General features: G+C 37.3%; 2 protein-coding genes across 2 annotated transcripts; both read left to right on the forward strand.

Annotated features, from left to right (window-relative positions):
* Positions 1-2155: 2155 nt before the first annotated feature.
* Positions 2156-7296, forward strand: LOC139153964 (olfactory receptor 13G1-like). Its single transcript, XM_070728392.1, has 2 exons — positions 2156-2446; positions 6334-7296. Exons 1-2 carry the CDS (start codon positions 2156-2158, stop codon positions 7294-7296), a joined length of 1254 nt encoding a protein of 417 aa, XP_070584493.1.
* A 5613-nt stretch (positions 7297-12909) lies between these two features.
* Positions 12910-14354, forward strand: LOC139153965 (olfactory receptor 13G1-like). Its single transcript, XM_070728393.1, has 2 exons — positions 12910-12930; positions 13398-14354. Exons 1-2 carry the CDS (start codon positions 12910-12912, stop codon positions 14352-14354), a joined length of 978 nt encoding a protein of 325 aa, XP_070584494.1.
* The last annotated feature ends 3818 nt before the right edge of the window (positions 14355-18172 follow it).

Here is an 18172-nt window from a genome sequence, read left to right on the forward strand (position 1 = left end):
TCAACGACCTCTGCGATAATATCGCAAGCAACTGTGTGCTCTTTGCCGATGATGTGAAACTTTTCAACACCACTGAAAACACACTCACTCTCCAAAAAGACCTTGACTATGTTTCAGATTGGTCTAACATCTGGCAACTTCGAATCTCAACCAACAAATGCTCTACCCTCCACATCAGCAAAAAGAACCCAAACCTCATATATGAACTAAACAAACAAATTCTCACAGCAAACCCACACTCAGTAAAAGACCTCGGAATACTAATTTCAAATGACCTAAGTGCTAAAGCCCACTGCAACAATATCGCCAAAAAGGCTTCCAGAGTTGTAAACCTGATTCTATGTAGCTTCTGCTCTGGCAATCTCACACTACTGACCAGAGCCTACAAAACCTATGCCAGGCCCATCCTCGAATATAGCTCATCTGTCTGGAACCCTCACCACATCTCAGACATCAACACTCTCGAAAACGTCCAAAGATATTTCACCAGAAGAGCCCTCCACTCCTCCACCCGAAACAGAATACCCTACGAAAACAGACTAACCATCCTGGATCTCGAAAGCTTAGAACTGCGGCGCCTAAAACACGATTTAAGTATTGCCCACAAAATCATTCGCTGTAATGTCCTTCCGGCCAACGACTACTTCAGCTTCAACCGCAACAACACAAGAGCATGCAACAGCTTCAAACTCAATGTTAATCGCTCCAAACTTGACTGTAAAAAATATGACTTTAACAATCGAGTCATCGAAGCGTGGAACTCATTACCGGACTCAATAGTGTCAACCCCCAACCCCCAACATTTCTCCCTCAGACTCTCCACGATTGACCTCTCCAGGTTCCTAAGAGGCCAGTAAGGGGCGTACATAAGTGCACTGATGTGCCTTTCGTCCCCTGTCCAATTGTCTTTCCTTTCCCTTTTATCATATATATTCTTTCCTTCCCACCCACTTCTCTTCCTCTTTACTTCCTATCTTTACTTCCTATCTTTTATATATCACTTAATGTCTATTCTCTTTCATATGTATTGTATATTGGACAAAGAATAAATAAATAAATAAATAAATAAAAAATCTTCACCCAAATTTTCCACAAATAGCTAGAATTGTGCTATGTTCCTTCCTGCTCCAAATGCTCTGCTATCATCCCAGTGCTGAAGAACTCCTCCATCAAGGAGCTGAGTGACTACAGACCAGTTGCTCTAACATCTGTAGTTATGAAAAGTTTTGAAAGGCTAGTGATGTTCCACTTAAAAACCATCACGGATCCACTGTTAGACACCCTGCAATTTGCATACCGAGCAAATGGATCGACAGATGATGCTGTTAATATGACTCTACACTACATCCTACAACAACTTGAATCTCCAATGACCTAAGCTAGGGTCCTCTTTGTAGACTTCAGGTCAGCATTCAATACCATCATACCGGACATTCTTTTAACCAAGCTAAATCAGCTAGCAGTACTTGAACACACTTGTAAGTGGAACACAAGCTTCCTAACAGACAGGAAGCAGCAGGTGAAGCTAGGAAAAATCACATCAGATACCTGTGCAATTAGCACAGCCCCCCCCCCCCCCAAGGCTGTGTACTCTCACCACTTCTCTTCTCTATACACTAATGACTGCATCTCAAATGATCCATCTGTTAAACGATTGAAGTTTGCAAATGATACAACAGTGATTGGACTCATTCAAGACAATGATGAATCCGCATACAGATGGGAGGTTGAACAACTATCCTTGTGGGTGTGACCAGAACAATCTAGAACTGAACACACTCAAAACCATAGAAATAGATGTTAGGAGAAACCCTTCCACCTCTTGCAATACCAGACAACATAGTATCAACAGTAGAGACCGTCAAATTTCTAGGTTCTATCATATCTCATGGCCTAAAATGATCACCTAACATCAAAAACATAATCAAAAAGCACAACAAAGAATGTTCTTTCTGCGCCAGCTCAGGAAGCTCAAACTTCCCAAGGAGCTGTTGATACAGCTACAGAGGAATCATTGAGTCAGTCATCTGCACCTCTATAACTGTCTGGTATGGTGCTGCAACCCAACAAGACCGACACAGACTTCATAGAATAATCAGAACTGCAGAAAAAAATTTGCTGCGAATCTGCCTTCCATTGAGGGCCTGTACACTGCATGAGTCAAAAAGAGGGTGGATCGCCTCCTGAGCGGCCATTCCAGAAAGGTGCTAAAGCTCTTGAACAGGGAGCAAGATACAGAGCAGCCCACAGGCAATGCTCAGTCTACATAATAGCCACCCTCAAAGTGGAAACCCAGGAGGTCGGAATCATCCGGGTGTATGGGAAGGAGCCGGAATGCAGACTTGATGTCACATTTACCCATCAAGGCTCCTACACCACACTTCTTAACCATGGCCACTGCCATGTCAAAAGACATGTAGCGGACCAAACAAAGCTTGTCAGGAATGTAATCATTCACTCACTCTCCTTTAGGGAAGGACAAGTTGTGAATCAACCGAAATTCACCACTGGCCTTCTTGACGACCATTCCCAGAGGCGAAACCCGGAGGGCAGATGAAGGCGGGCAAGCAAAGGGGCCCAGGACCCTGCCCTCGGCCACCTTCTGGATCTTAGATCTAACAATGTCCTCATATCCAACAACCGACTTAAGGTTGCTAGACATGAAGGCCTTCCTAGGTCCAAAATAGGGTATCCTAAACCCATTCTGAAAACCCTGCAGAAGCACAGCCATGCTTCCACGTGGGTGATAATCCATCAGCATGACTTCTAACACTTCCAGCCTAACTGGATTGGGGCCCTTTACCCCCAGGGGAAGGTTGACACTTGGACGGTCCCGAACTGTCCTTCCCGTTCTTGGGGCACTTGGGCTTAGGGAAAGCATGGGTAGCATGGGAGCCCCCACAATTCCCATATGCATGTCTGAATCTGCACAAGGGGCAAAAACAAGTCCCCCTGGCTGCAAAATCATGACATGGGGGAGCAGCCCTCGCCCCCGCCCCAATCCCAGTGCGAGTCGCGGGAGTCATAACTGGCTTGGCCTTCATATAGTGGCCACTGTCAGTGTGCTCACCACCTCCAGCCCATGTGAGCTGAGTTGCATGAAACCATAAATCAGGGACCACCATGTCCCAAGGCAGAGTGCGTTCAAATGCCACACACATCCTGAAAGACTCATCATACTGCAACCATGCAGTACCCTTAATCATGGAGGCAGCCCACGCAGGCTCCCTCTCAATGACCACCGACATATAGGTCAAAAAGGCGTACAGCCATGAGCTGAAGCACCTATCCAGGAGGAAGCATTTGATGGATGATGAATACTGAAAGTAAATAGCTACAGGTGTTAGAGCAATAGGCCTGTATTCATACAATTAGTATTGTCAAGCAGAAGTGATCAGACCAGTGGATAGTTCATATAGGGTTTCAAAATACTTGTCCCTCTTCGATATATTGAGGTATGTTGATATGTTATATCATTATACTTACTTTTTATTTATTAATTTTGTATGCAGCCTATTTCCCCTATGAGATGAAGCTAACTGGGAATTAAGGAAAACCCAATAGGGAGCCACAGCAGAGGTCCCAAAGAGCTGCATGCCGCTCTGGAGCTGCAAGTTGCAGACCCCTAACCTAAGGTTAAAGTTTTGGGGTTTGAGGATTTATTTATTGTATTTATTTATTTATTTGTCAAACAAGTATAGTATTATAATACATATTAACATAACATAACATAAGTAGAATGTAGTAATAGAAAGGATAATAAGACAGTAGGATAGGGACATTAGGCACATAAGTGCACTTATGCACGCCCCTTACAGACCTCTTAGAAAAGGGGAGAGGTCAATTGTAGATAATGTAAAGTTGAAGATAATAATAATAATATAAAAAACAATAATCTTCCCCATAATAATGGGTATGAGATTTGGACATTAAAAATGGCTGATTGAAGAAGAATTTATGCTTTTGAACTGTGATGCTGGTGTAAATTATACCATGAGCAACCAGAATAACTAATAGACAAGTATTAAATATTACAAAATCACTTGAAGCTAAAATCATAAGACTACGTCTGTTTTATTTTAATCATGTCGTGCATGCAAATTCATTGGGTAAGGTAATGATGTTAGGCATAGTGGAGCAAGAAGAAGCAAAGAACACAATGGCTTGCTAACATCAAATCTGATACAAGTTGAACATCCAAAATTTGAAAGAAGATGTGCTTGACAAGGTAGCACAGAGTGGACTTGTCTATAAAGTTGCCAAGAATCAGATATGACTAAATAGTTAAAACAATAAACAACAAAAACAATTAAGAAGCATAATTTAAAAATTCCACATGGTCTTACATAGAGGAATATTTTATCATAAGAAAAGATCACAGATGCCCTTACAAATTGGTTGCATTTTGAAATCTTATATTCATATAGTTAGAATCTACAATGCAAAACTGGATTTCATGGGAATATTACCAATCTTTCTTCAATTTTCAATTTTCCAAGAAAGCTCACTGGCTATATTTGTAATCTACATACTGGTTGAATTTTATGTCATCATAATCAAGTCATGATGTAACATTTACATGACCAATTAGAAAATGACAACACTGTAATCTTGTCCTTAAAAGAAACCTAAAACATTGAATTTAGAAAGATATGCTTGGATTGAGATTGTCAGAAAGAATGATGTTTGATGTTCAAAGACCATCAGGCAAAGTATGAAGCAGTGCATAGATATGGTGAAGACAATGACGACAACTTTGTCTGGGGAATAGGGTGGCATAGAAATCTAATTAATAAATAAATAATAAATAAATAAACTACAACAAATAGTATAGTTGTATATGAGGATGAGGTAGATTTCCTTTTCAATCCTGTTATTTAATTTTCAGAATACAGAACATCTTAAATAAAAAAATAGATTATATTAATTAAAATTAGTATAATCTAAATAAACATTCAATCATGTTGTAATTTATTTAAATTATATTCCAAAAATCTAAACACCAAGTATATTTAGGAAGCATGTTTAAAGGACTAATGATGTCTCAAAGGTATCTTTCCCAACGGCCCCATCACTGCATACCAAGAAACCACTGAGCAATTCTGGCTTGGTTCCCAAGTAATGCTTATAATCAGAGCAAACTAGTTGTCAACAGCCAATTTGATAGCAGAAAGGAAGTCAAACATCCTTGCCAGAATCAAAACAAAAACAAAACAAAACAAAAATTTAAAAATCAAAGCAAAACCCTTAAATGTTCAAGGGGACAAAAACTATACCCATGAAGGCAAGTTTTTAATCTAATTATTTTTTTCCCTATAATACCTCGAAATAGTTTTGAGATCTATAAAGGTGATAAGGAGATTGGACACAGATATGTCATTTGAATCTAACTTTTAATCTAGAATTAGCCTACTTATAGTTCAACAATTGTAATCAGCATGATTAGTTGCTACTGTATAAATTTTAACCCATTTGTTATTTTATTACTATTAACGAGGTTGTAATAACTATTATAAATTTTTTAAGCTAGTTTAGCTAATCAACTACTTGGAGTGCTGAGTGGTTAAAATAGCCATAATTGATTTAACTTTTCCTGGAACCTGATGTCATTTTGCAAAAACAACCAATACTTTTAATAACTTGAAGGTGGTTGGATGCCTCTCCTCTTCCAGTACTTACTGTATACCACAAAATCTGCTTCAAGTTGCAGGGGAGACTGCTCCAATAAAAGAGGAAAATAATGCATCACTTATATTTGTCTTTGTTTTTGCAGTAGCTTGTGGCAATGTTTTTCCCTGTTGTTTAGAAAAAATAAAATACCCTATTGAAAGACCCAGTTAGGCTTGCCAAATAACTCTATAACAATCTGTTTGGAATTGTGCAATCGAATAAGTGAGTAGAAGAATTTGATTTTAAACAGTATAAGAGATAGAGAGAGAATGAAGGGAATTATATGTTTATTATTTATTACATTTCTGGTGTGAACTCAAAGAGTCTTTCCATTCCTGACAAAGGAATTTCTACAATGTAGATTATAATTTAAGAAAAGAAGGCTCTTCCATAAGACCTTGAAAAAGGAATATACGTATATATGGAGACAGATTTAATCAATTGCTCAAATAGTAGCTTTTCTTCTCTTATCCTTCCCATTCTCCATACAATCCATATTTCCTTTGTTCACTTTTCCAATCATTTAATAAAGTTTCATAGCAATAAAAGTTCAATGTTCATTGTTAATATCTATCTTTTAGCAATATACGGTAGTGGGGTTATGGAGAGAGCTTGGTGGAATATTGTGATAACTGATTTACAAGATACAATTTATTTGTTTAGGTTGTCAACATCAGAGTCTTTGAAAGAAACAACCATTCAGTTATCAGAGAATTTGTGATGTTAGGCTTAACACGTTCTCCTGAAATGCAGAGAATCCTATTCTGGTTGTTCATGCTCAGCTATGTTGCAGCTCTGATAGGTAACTTCCTTCTTATATTTATCATATGCACTTCTAAGAAACTTCACACTCCGATGTATTTCCTCCTTGCCAATCTCTCCTTGGTGAATGTTCTCTCCATCACTACCACAATTCCCAAATTGCTATATACTCTTTTTTCATACAAAAACACAATCACATTTTATGGTTGTACCAGCCAGGTCTATTTTTTCATATTGTTCCTGGTGACAGAACTTCTGCTGCTGACAAGCATGGCTTTTGATCGTTTTGTTGCTATCTGTTACCCATTACAATATACTTTGATCATGAGGAAAGAATTGTGTGCTGCAATAGTTGTTGGAGCATGGGTTTCAGGACTGACAAATTCTGCAGTTCACTTTGGACTTGTCCTACAGCTATCCTTCTGTGAATCCAATATTATCAATCATTTCTTCTGTGATCTGCCTCCGCTTTTGAAGTTATCATGCTCAGACACCAACTTGAATGAAATAATGGCTTTTGTGGCAGATGTCATTTTTGCTGTTTTCAGTTGTGGACTGATCCTAACATCATATGGATTTATTATAAGGACCATCTTGAGAATCCGTTCCATAGAAGGGAAGAAGAATGCATTCTCCACCTGTTCCTCCCATCTTATTGTAGTTAGTTTCTACTTTTCAGCAGTCATTTACACATATATTAGACCCACTTCAATCTATTCTTTAAACAAAGACAAATATATTTCTCTCCTTTATTCAGTAGTAACCCCCGTTATTAATCCAATCATATATTCATTAAGAAATAAACAAGTAAAAGAAGCTCTCAAAGACTTTATTGGAAGAGGTAGAATGTTTCCAACATTCTAACTAAAGAGTTATAAAATCAAAATATGAAATAACATAGATTTAGATTTATTGGATTTATATGCCGCCCCTCTCCGCAGACTCGTGGCGGCTAGATCATCAGTTTAGTGAGGAAAACAAATAGAGAGGCATGTGAAAAATTATATGATAAACTATCTATATCTTTCTTCACTCGCAAATAATTTTATATTGCATAAGTAATCTAAAGTGCCCTCTTGATAAGTCTGTTCCCATTGATAAATGACATCACTCAAGGCAGAAGCCTGACTAACACTGGGGTCAAATTATGTATAACCACCTCTGCCTGGTTTTTTATTATTTATTAGTCCTACTTAGAGTGTTATTGATTATGAAAATGCTAATCAGCTTATGTCTTTTTAGTCATAGCAATAGGATGCAGAATGCTACATGGTATTCCCATATTGTATATTACAGAATGTTTCCTCATAGGCATTAAGCTCAAATATTTATTGTGTGCAAAAACCAAAAATTAATTGCCTCTTCATGCTTTAACATGCTATATTGCATTTATGCAGCATTTATTATACACCATCAGATGATGAGAGATTTTCCAGCATATTTACAAATAAAACTATCCCTTTGAATGAAATTTATTTATTGACTCAATTCACATTCAGTCATTGTATTTAAAAAGTATAGCTCAGCTTATTTTCAAAATAAAAGAAACAGAATTAATATAAAACTGAAGGAGGAAGGGAGGGAAAGAATGATAAGTATACTGTTTTCTTTTAACTCCTGACTAAAAAGTTCTGATTTATGTGGATTTCAATAGACAAGGAACTGGAGGCCAGAAGAGTTCCTAAAGAAATGTGCCATTGTGTTAGTACTAATTTTTACTACCACACTGCGGGCATGGCTTATGCAGGATGCCCTGCATTTTCTTTCAACATCTTTCAGTGTAAATTGGGTGCTCTGGGGTGGAGCTCCATTTTCGCTACCCCACTGCATTCCCCTCGTCTGGGCAGCAGCCCACCCCTGATACTATGTGTATAACTAGTTCAGTTTTCCAATATATAACTTAAACCAGTGGTTTAAGTAATTAGCAAACTACAATCAGCTGCAATCAGCTATAAGAGGGAGTCATCAGCGTCTCTCTTTCTGGGAGCCTAGAGCTTTGAGACTCTCCCTGATATCCATATGACTGTTTATCCATATGACTGGTTTATCCATATGACTGTTATATTGTAAGGAGTACTATCTATTTGTTCTAATGTTAGTCTGTATATGTATTGAATGAGACTTGTATTGTATATGTATTGAGAATATTGATTGCTATATTTGTGAATGACTAGGACTGTTACTGACTATAATTTTGCCTAATTGAAATAATATATATACAGTTAATGTATATGTTATTGCTCATATCTCTGAAATATTAGTTGGATATCCTCCATCTCCATGTTTTTCCACTGTGCAGTGGTAGCACAGCTTACTCCTCATCCTGTAACATTGGTTATGGGCCCAGATTGCCCAGTTTGACGTTCTCAGTGTGAGGTTTCTTAGTGTGTGGATATTTCCAGTGTGATATTTCCTCTTTGCAGGGGTAGCACAGCTTACTCCTCATCACATAACACATTGTTTGTAGTAACTGTTGATTGATGCCTAATGGGTTTCTAAAACAAAAATAATCTTCTATAGAAATTCATAAAATTATAAGGTACCCTTAAAGAGGATAGCATCAAATTGCCAAAATTCAGTTAAGAGAAGAAATTCCCCAGATTATTTATTAGTATCAGCTGACCTATTGCTTTACAAATAGACTTAGTGGTTTTGAACATTTATTAATATAGTGACACATTTCTGATATTGCTGTAGAAAAGTCATAATTTAAGATAACCATGAATTTTCAGAGAAGAACAGCAGAATAATCGTGCAATTTTCTAATAAATGAATAACTCTATATGAGTTTATATTAGAAGGAATAAAAGACCCAATTACTACTTTTTTGATGTTAAATGATATAAAAAAACCTATTTAATCCTGAAATTGGTTTTTCACATTTCTGTTTATTAAGATGTTTTATCAAAAATATTAACAAACTTTCTATGTCCTCTTCGCTGGGCAAGTTGCCTACTATGTCATTTAGTACAGACTTTGTCATGTACTATAATTCTTCATGAATTATGTTTGGTTTTCAATCTCTACCTTTAAAAGAAGACTTAAGACTCATCTCTTTAGCTAGATCTTCCATGGAAACTGTGATCTTATTTATGCTTTAGCAATAACAATAGCAATAGCACTTAGACTTGTATACCACTTCATAGTGCTTTACAGTAGTCTCTAAGCAATTTACAGTGTTACGTACAGTACTGACATACGGAGGAAATTTGCATGCACAGCTCCATTACTGCCGACACCGTACACATCATGCATGCACAACTGGCATGATTCCAATGAAAATCACCAGTTTTTTGCTTCCACACATACATGGCAGCAAAGAACTTGGCATTTTTTGCTGAAATCTCAGAAGGACATTCGCACAAGATTTCAGTTGCTGCACATGTATAACATGTTTTGGCTGAATTTCAAAATTAAGGAAGACTAGGATAGATCTATTTCAGCCTTATTTTGGTCTCACCAGCTAGCCATACCCTCACTGGGACTTGAACCTGCAACCTTTGCCTTGCAAGGCAGAGAATTAACCTCTAGGCTACAGTATCCAATCCCTTCAGCTCTGTACCAGGGAAGGGTTACATATTTTTGTGTCAAATCACCCTGGTATATTGAAGGAACATCACAGATCCTTTTTTGCCTCTCGGCCCAACCCAGGGCCATATCCAAGGCAGTTAATTTATTAATAGCCGACAAATTATATTCTGTATGTGTCACATGATTTGGCTGAATTTGAAAATTAAGTGAGAGTATGATAGATCTATTTTGGCCTTATTTTGGCCTCATCAGCTAGCCATACCCTCACTGGGACTTGAACCTGCGACCTTTGCCTTGTAAGGCAGAGAATTAACCTCTAGGCTACAGTATCCAATCCAATATATATATATATGACGGTCTTGGTATATTCGGGTTTCTTCCCGTGTAGGATTTGGAAATTTCTGGCGACGTTTCGATGAAGTCCCACTCGTCATCTTCAGGCTGGTGTTTCTGTCCTTGTTCTAGGATGAACACAGCAAGACCTGAGCTGCCTTATAAATACTGGTGGCTTGGCCAGCCACCAGTATTTATAGAAAGAAGGTCAATCAATCAATCAATCAATCAATCAATCAATCAAATGCTCCAATTTTAATGATGACTTACAAGAGATACATATAATACAGTAAATAAGGTCGCATCTACCAATCCTAAAAGACCTTTCCTCACTCCCATTCCATCTTCCTAAATTATTACCATAGATCTCCTTCTATAGATGTCTAAATTTTCATGTACAGCAAAGGAAAGAATACTGAATCAATAACCTGTAATGAACATTGGGCAAGCCTTTTCTTTTTTGCTTCAGTGGAAGGATCTCCAAGATACTACTCAGTATATATGAATAGAATGTTAGTAACAAGCCACAGCTCCATTCCCATTATATCATATCTGTGTCCATTGCCACTAAGTCAAAGTTGGTGTCCCTTTATTTTAATCAACCAGGCATATCAGCACACAACAATACATATTAAACACAACATACAAGAACAAATTTACAACTGGTAACAGTAATGGTCTAATCTATATACCAAGAAAATGTCAGAAACACTTTGGGACTTGTATCTGTGCATGGCATTGAAATAGCATGTATATTTTCCTATGGCTAGGCATTCAGTGAACCATTTGGCTTTCCTTAGGGAATTGATATTAAAATTGTTGAGCAGATTTTGTGCAAGTGTCAGTGAGGGCTTTCTAAATATGAATCTTCCTGCTCATAAATGAGGAAGGTTGGCATGACAGTGGGAATGAGTGTTTCATATTTTTTTCTGTATTCTCTCATTAGTACATCTTGTCTTTTTAAATCTGGGGGTATGATATATGATTCAAAACAGGAAGCCAACAAGTCAGAGTAGTTTTAATGCATTCACTAATAATTGTCATGGTGTCATCGAGTTTTATCAGTATGGCAACTGTTGAGACATACAGAGACAAGTGTATTCTACTGTGAAATATGTCAAGCCAGTGCAGAAGTTGGTGATAAATTAAAGTCTTGTCATACTATCTATAGAAGGCCTGATGTTTATGGGAACATGGGAGGAGTGATTTTCATGAAGGAACAGATGCAGCCACAAAGCATCCTTTAAAATGGTGCAAGTCCTTCCTCCATTTCTGCTTGGGTAGGTGGGCATAGGATGGCCTTAAACCACTCAAAATAATGCTTTGTGGCTGCATCTGTTCCCTGGTGAAAATCACCGCTCCCAAGTTCCCATAAACATCAGGCCTTTGATAGATACTATGGCAAGCCACTAATTTATCACCAACTTCTGCACCAGCTTGATAAAATAGACCAACCCTAGTACTAATGGCCTGAGGATGTTCTCTGAAATCCCCATTTAGTTCTACATAAATTCTATAGCCCTAATGAACAAATGCATTATATAAAATAAAATGTTATTTCATCCACTGAAAAACTATGGAGCAATTTAGGAAGTTGGCAAATAGAGTTTTAAAATGGATTGTAAGATGCCCTGAGATAAGATGAATAAATTTTACAAAAACATAATAAAGTAAAATAATAGATAACAAAGTGAAATGAAATAAAGTAAACAAATGAGAAATGAGCTTTGATTACTGCAATGCTCTCTACATGGGGCTGCCTTTGAAGACTGTTCGGAGACTACAAATTGTGCAAAATGCAGCCGCACGAGCTATAGTAGGACTACTAAGATCTGCCCACATTTCAACATCACTCAGCGAGCTGCACTGGTTGCCAATTGGTCTCCAGGCCCAATTCAAAGTGCTGGTTATGACTTATAAAGCACTACATGGCTCAGGACCAGATTATCTTTGGGACCATCTTCTGCCTCATGTATCCCAGTGGCCAGTTAGGTCCCACATAGTCAGCCTTTTCCAGGTCCCGTCGGCAAGACAATGTTGACTGGCAGCGCCTAGCGGAAGAGCCTTCTCTGTGGTGGCCCTGACCCTCTGGAACGAACTCCCTTCAGAGATACATACTGCCCCTTCCCTTCTGGCCTTTCACAAAGCCTTAAAAATCTACCTTTGCCAGCAGGCATGAGGGCCGTGAGTGATGAGACTGTCTCCGGCCGATATGAGATATGAGATATGATTGGATTGGATGAATGTATGCAAGTGTTCAAGGGGTCTTTTAAATGTTTTTAGTAAATTTTCATATTTTAGAGATATTAGATTTTTTATATATTGTTATATCAATGTTGCACGCCACCCTGAGTCGCCTCGAGAAGGGCAGCATAGAAATCTAACAAACAAGCAAACAAACAAAGTGGTGGAACTCTGGGAAGTCTTACAGACTATCCAGTGAGATGAAATGAATTCTGGGGCAAATGTAATTTGTGAAAATCAGATAACATGAGATCCTATTTCATAATCCAGGACCATTCTGAGAACAAATGCCCCAAATTGGTATCATGGTTACCCACAGAATTTGTAACTTCAGCCCTATAATAAATGTAATATGATTTACATGTTAACATGAATAAAATAAAAGTGAAAGTAAGTATTAGGTTCCCCAGTTCTTAATTTTAATATTTTGTTCTTTCCTGATGATGAATAATATCACCTAGGTAATGCCTCTAAGGTCTCTCTCCTAGAGGTTTCATTATTTTAATTAATGAAGATTTTACAGTGATTATGTACATTCATTGAGATCATCACTCATTAAATTGTTAGAAGGAAAAACCAGATATCAGTCCAAGAAAAAACAAGCAGCCAAGTATATGTCTAAGTCATAAGCCATAGAATAAGCTCTTTATTTATAAGTTTTAAAACAACAGGGATGGAGGTAATTGTTCTATTTTATTCCATGTTATAACATTTCATAATCTTTATTATTTGTAACAGTTGTAGATATTTTTTCTGTAAACATTTGAATGAATGAGTACAAGTATCAAATGGATACTAAAATTAATATTTAATTTGATATTTAATACATTTTAATGTAAATCTATGTATCTCTCTAGCATTCCAGCATCAACAATGTTGACATAAAGAATAAGACTGCTATATTAGAGTTTATCCTTGTTGGGTTATCTACAACAACTGAAATGCAGACCCTTCTCTTCTGGGTATTCATTTTCATCTATGCTATGGCCCTAATTGCCAATTTCATCCTCATTCTCACCATATACTCTTATAGAAAACTCCACACCCCCATGTATTTTCTCATTGTTAATTTGTCCTTAGTGAATGTATTCTCCATTTCAGTTACAATACCTAAATTGTTGCACAATCTTTTGACTGGAAGAAAGACCATCTCATTTTATGGATGCATTGCACAGGTCTATATGTTTATCTGGGCTTTGGGAACAGAACTCCTCCTTCTGTCATTCATGGCTTTTGATCGCTATGCTGCTATCTGTCACCCTTTGCAGTACACAGTTATTATGAAGAAGGAAGTGTGTTTGGGTATAGCAAGTATTGTATGGATTTTTGGAATGCTCAATTCTGGAATCCATGCTGGACTTATATTAAAGCTCTCTTTTTGTAACTCCAATATTATCAATCACTTCTTCTGTGATATACCCCCTTTATTGCAACTCTCATGTTCAGATACACATCCAAATGAAACTATGGAATTTATTTCAGATGTGATATTTGGGATTTGCAGCTGTGGACTAACTTTCACATCCTATTTTTTTATATTAAAAACCATTTGCTCATTGCGTTCCACTGAAGGGAAGAAGAAAGCCTTCTCCACATGTTCTTCACACTTCCTTATAGTCAGTATTTTCTTTTCTGCAGTGATCTACACATATATCAGACCCTCCTCAGTCTACAGTCTTGATCAGGACAAGCTAATTTCTCTTCTTTATTCAGTGGTAACTCCAGTTGTTAATCCAATCATATATTCATTAAGAAACCAAGATTTTATAGAAGGATTGAAAGCACTTATAAGGCGAAGTAGGCTGCTCAATTGACCTATGTTTTGAAACATCAATCTGGAGAAAAAAATCCAGTACACAAAAAGTGAACACTTGGTCTTAAATAGACCTTTTTTTCATTTTGTGTGTGTTCTCTAATTATACATCTTAAATACATTATTATTACGCACAATGGCTTTTTCCTTCTCTGTGTAGGACATCAACATTCTAATATTTGTACAGAGAGTTCTATGAAACATTGTTGTGAATGTATGTGGGGTGTGTGCGTGTGTGTGTGTGTGTTTGTGTATGTGTGCATCTAGATTGATTATCAATATTCACCAAGAATTACCTGTCTGGTTGATATTAACTAAGCAATCTACTTATTTACTAGCTTAACAAAAATATTATTTACTCAGCTATTTATCAAGTTATTTAAAACTCTCCTGTTTGTCTAAGATAAAAAGTTAATTAGACACTCTTCTATTTAGTTAGCAATCACACCTTGACATGGTCTATCTCTGTTCTGTATGTTACGTATTAATCATTTATTCATTGTAACCTAATTAATAAAAGTTGATCTTTTGTACTTTCATACACAACAAATTTGTTATACAAAATAAACTGAAAGTCAGAGAAAAGTAGAGAGCTTCTGAATATGAGAACAGCTCAGCACAGAGAGATTTCTTCCTAACTTGGACAAGCTTTGCTCAGGAAATAATATCTCTGTGTCTATCGTTCCTCTCCCCCTCTGTGTGTGTGTGTGTGTCTGAGTGTGTCTGTGTGTATTGCCTAAGCTGAAAAATTGTTGGGATCAACAGATATGCCATCCAGAGCTCTTCTGAGTTGTTCTCATTCAAATTGTTCCTATATTAGAGCATTTTCATTGCATAATCTTGGCCTCAATGATAAATTATCTCGGAACAGGATGCATATGAAAAGATGTGTATGTAAAATTCTAGTCAAGCTTTATCTCCCCTTAGTAAATTTGATATCAGTGTTTCAATGGTTAACATTCTTCTTCTTGTTGTGCCATATCAGTCATTGGAGGTTGGTGATCATGTCGATGATCTATTTTTTTTTAAAAAAAATACTTTATTAGGTTATAAAAAAAAAGAAAACAGGGAAAAGGGAGATGGGAAAACAAAAAAGAGAAGGGGGAGGGGGAGGGGGTAAACAGTATTTTTATACAGCGACTTATATATATTATTGTATATACATTCCAAATATTTGTCTGTATGTAAATATTTTGTATTCAATATTCTTATTTGGATAAGATCTATTTTTATCATCAGCTGCATGAAAAAGTTCTGTTGAGTTTTGTCCAAACCAGTTCCTTAAATTTTGAAGCCATGATGTTCTTCTTCTGCCTGGATCTCGCTTGCCTTCAATCTTTCAATGTTCTTCTTCTGCCTGGATCTCGTTTGCCTTCAATCTTTCCTTGGTGGATTAAGTGAAGTGTGCTATATTTTTCTGGGTGTCACATCACATGTCCAAAATATTCTAACTTTCACTTTTTTATGGTTTTCATGATGGTTAAGCATTAAGGCAAATATTTCATCATGTCTCACTGATATTGTGAATCTTTTTGAGAATACCTTGGTTTTCTGAATAATTTTAAAATTTTCCATGTTGCAGAAGTCAAGTCATATAAAATTAAGTATTCAAGTCATAACTTCATATAACTACATATAAAATTAATTTTCTCCAGAAAGGGAATAAGGCAAACAGGATGAATGATATATTGTATTCATGGATTTTGAATTTTTCTTCAAAGCATCTAATAGTTGTTCACAAGATGTTCTTATGAAGCATAGTCTTTGACTCTTGGATCCCTTGAAAAGTAGCTCTCTCAATGAAATTTCCCTTTTAAATTCACACATTTGTAATGAGTCTTGCTTTCTAAGACTATTGCAGCAAATAAAAATTGCTTATCAGATAGTGATCCTCAAATTTAAGTTGTCAGTGGAGATCCTTCTCCCAAGACCAATGTGGCCAAGGAGAAAAAAGTTACATGAGGGAAAAAAATCCTTCTCTTTTTTCAGTAAAAGCAACAGAGTAATAGTTCACATCCTAAATACTCTTTTATTTTTTAATGATTAAATGTGTATTTATGTTTATAACTGTTATAAAATTGTTATGACCACAGGACTAATCTGCACTGATTCTACCCATTTGACATAATATCCCAGTGTTTGAGAGAGGGGCAGAGGAAGAAGAGAGAGGGAGAGAGAGAGAGAGAGGGAGAGAGAGAGCATACGAAAATAAAATGCCAATGCAAAACCCAATACCACTTTCCTATAAAATAACAATCAAATAAATCACTTCACAGGTTCCATCACAGGCTCATTGACACAATCATGTCTTTAAAAACAATGTTAAAATGGGGGACAATCTCATTTCTGCAGAAATTATGTTGTACAGAGAGACAGAATCACTATGCAGAAGGTCCTATTTTGGGGGGGGGTTCCACTAGATGGACCTTCTTAATAGAGGGAGACCATATCCTGTCTTCCTAATCTTAGATAATATACCTGGGAAAAGACAGATAACCTGGTCCCAAGCTATGTAAGGCATTATAGATGATGACCAACAACTTGAATTAAAGCCAAAAAGAATATGACAGCCAATTCAGTTCTTGCAAGTCACACATTTGCAAATCTAAACTTGCACAACACCATGTAGCCTACCATATTTTCTACCAAACAATGGACAGACTTGATAGTAATATTTTTTTCAAGGACAGACATGGCAGTAATGAAGACTGGAGGTGACTAGAGCTTGGGTGACTGTGATCAGGAAATATATATATATAACAAAACTTGCTTCAAAATTAAATCATGTTCTCTGTCAACAAAAATACAACAGACATTTAGTTCAAAACTAAATCATACTTTCTATCTATACGGCTAATTGGTGGAGTAGCACTATTTCTGTATATTTATTCTGGGTTTATGTCTGCAAAGTAAGCACTTCCGGTTCCAGCAGCAATTGAAAGAGGGGAATGAGGAGCAAGCACTGCTGAGGATAATGACGTCAACAACAATTTAAGACCTTACTAAATCACTTGTCCACAATTTTGATCATACTGGGGGGGGGGGGCTTGTGTTGGGGGGGGGTCAGACTATCTCCAGCAGCTCTAGCAAGTGAAAATTGCTGTGTGAGAGAGAATTTCTGATCCAACAACTTAGGGAATGGTGACTGTGAGGAGAGGAATCTAGTGTGGAGTGGAATCAAGCAGCATCTCTGTTCTGAGTGGAGAGGAACTAGACTTCAGCAGAGAGGAGTTGAGTTTAGCAGTGAGGAGAGGAGTTACAAAGTTGCAAAGAGTAGTAAGGAGAAAAGAAGTGAGAAGAACTGAGCCATACTATTAAACCATGCTCCTGAATTATGCTATTGGATAGTCCCAAACCACATCTGCTGACATTTAGTTCTTGGGTCGCTGGTGGATGAGAGCGGCCGACGGTCAGCGACTAACTTCAGTAATGGGCTGTCGGCCAAGAGACTCTGAGACTGTGAGCGTGGAAGTGGAATAAATATTGAGCACTGAGAAGTTTGGAACAATGAGAGATGACGCTGCCCTTCCGATGAGTGGGAGTGGCTGGGAGTGGCAATATCAGTGAGAGTAGTCCTCATCATCAAGCCAAGCCATGCTGCCAGTCAGTTATCAGTGGGTGAAAGTGGCTGGTGATGGCAGCAGGATTACAGTGTGAATCAAGGAGAACAACGAGACTGGAGAATTTTATTTAGAGACGAAGAAAGTATGGCCAAGTCAGCAAGTGGGAAAGGCTGATAGAGGCAGTGCAAATGCATAAGGGGATGAGAAGAGCATTGATACATGCTGAGCCAGCAAGTGAGGGCTACTGGCAGAGACG

Source organism: Erythrolamprus reginae, chromosome Z (assembly GCF_031021105.1).
Source record: "Erythrolamprus reginae isolate rEryReg1 chromosome Z, rEryReg1.hap1, whole genome shotgun sequence".
Classification (NCBI taxonomy): Eukaryota; Metazoa; Chordata; class Lepidosauria; order Squamata; family Dipsadidae; genus Erythrolamprus; species Erythrolamprus reginae.

Coding starts and splice junctions, on each gene's coding strand:
- LOC139153964 (XM_070728392.1), top strand. CDS start 2,156: ATGAGTCAAAAAGAGGGTGGATCGCCTCCTGAGCGGCCATTCCAGAAA. Junction 2,447..6,333: donor AAACAAAGCTTGTCAGGAAT/GTAATCATTCAC, acceptor TTATTTGTTTAG/GTTGTCAACATCAGAGTCTT.
- LOC139153965 (XM_070728393.1), top strand. CDS start 12,910: ATGAATAAAATAAAAGTGAAA. Junction 12,931..13,397: donor TGAATAAAATAAAAGTGAAA/GTAAGTATTAGG, acceptor GTATCTCTCTAG/CATTCCAGCATCAACAATGT.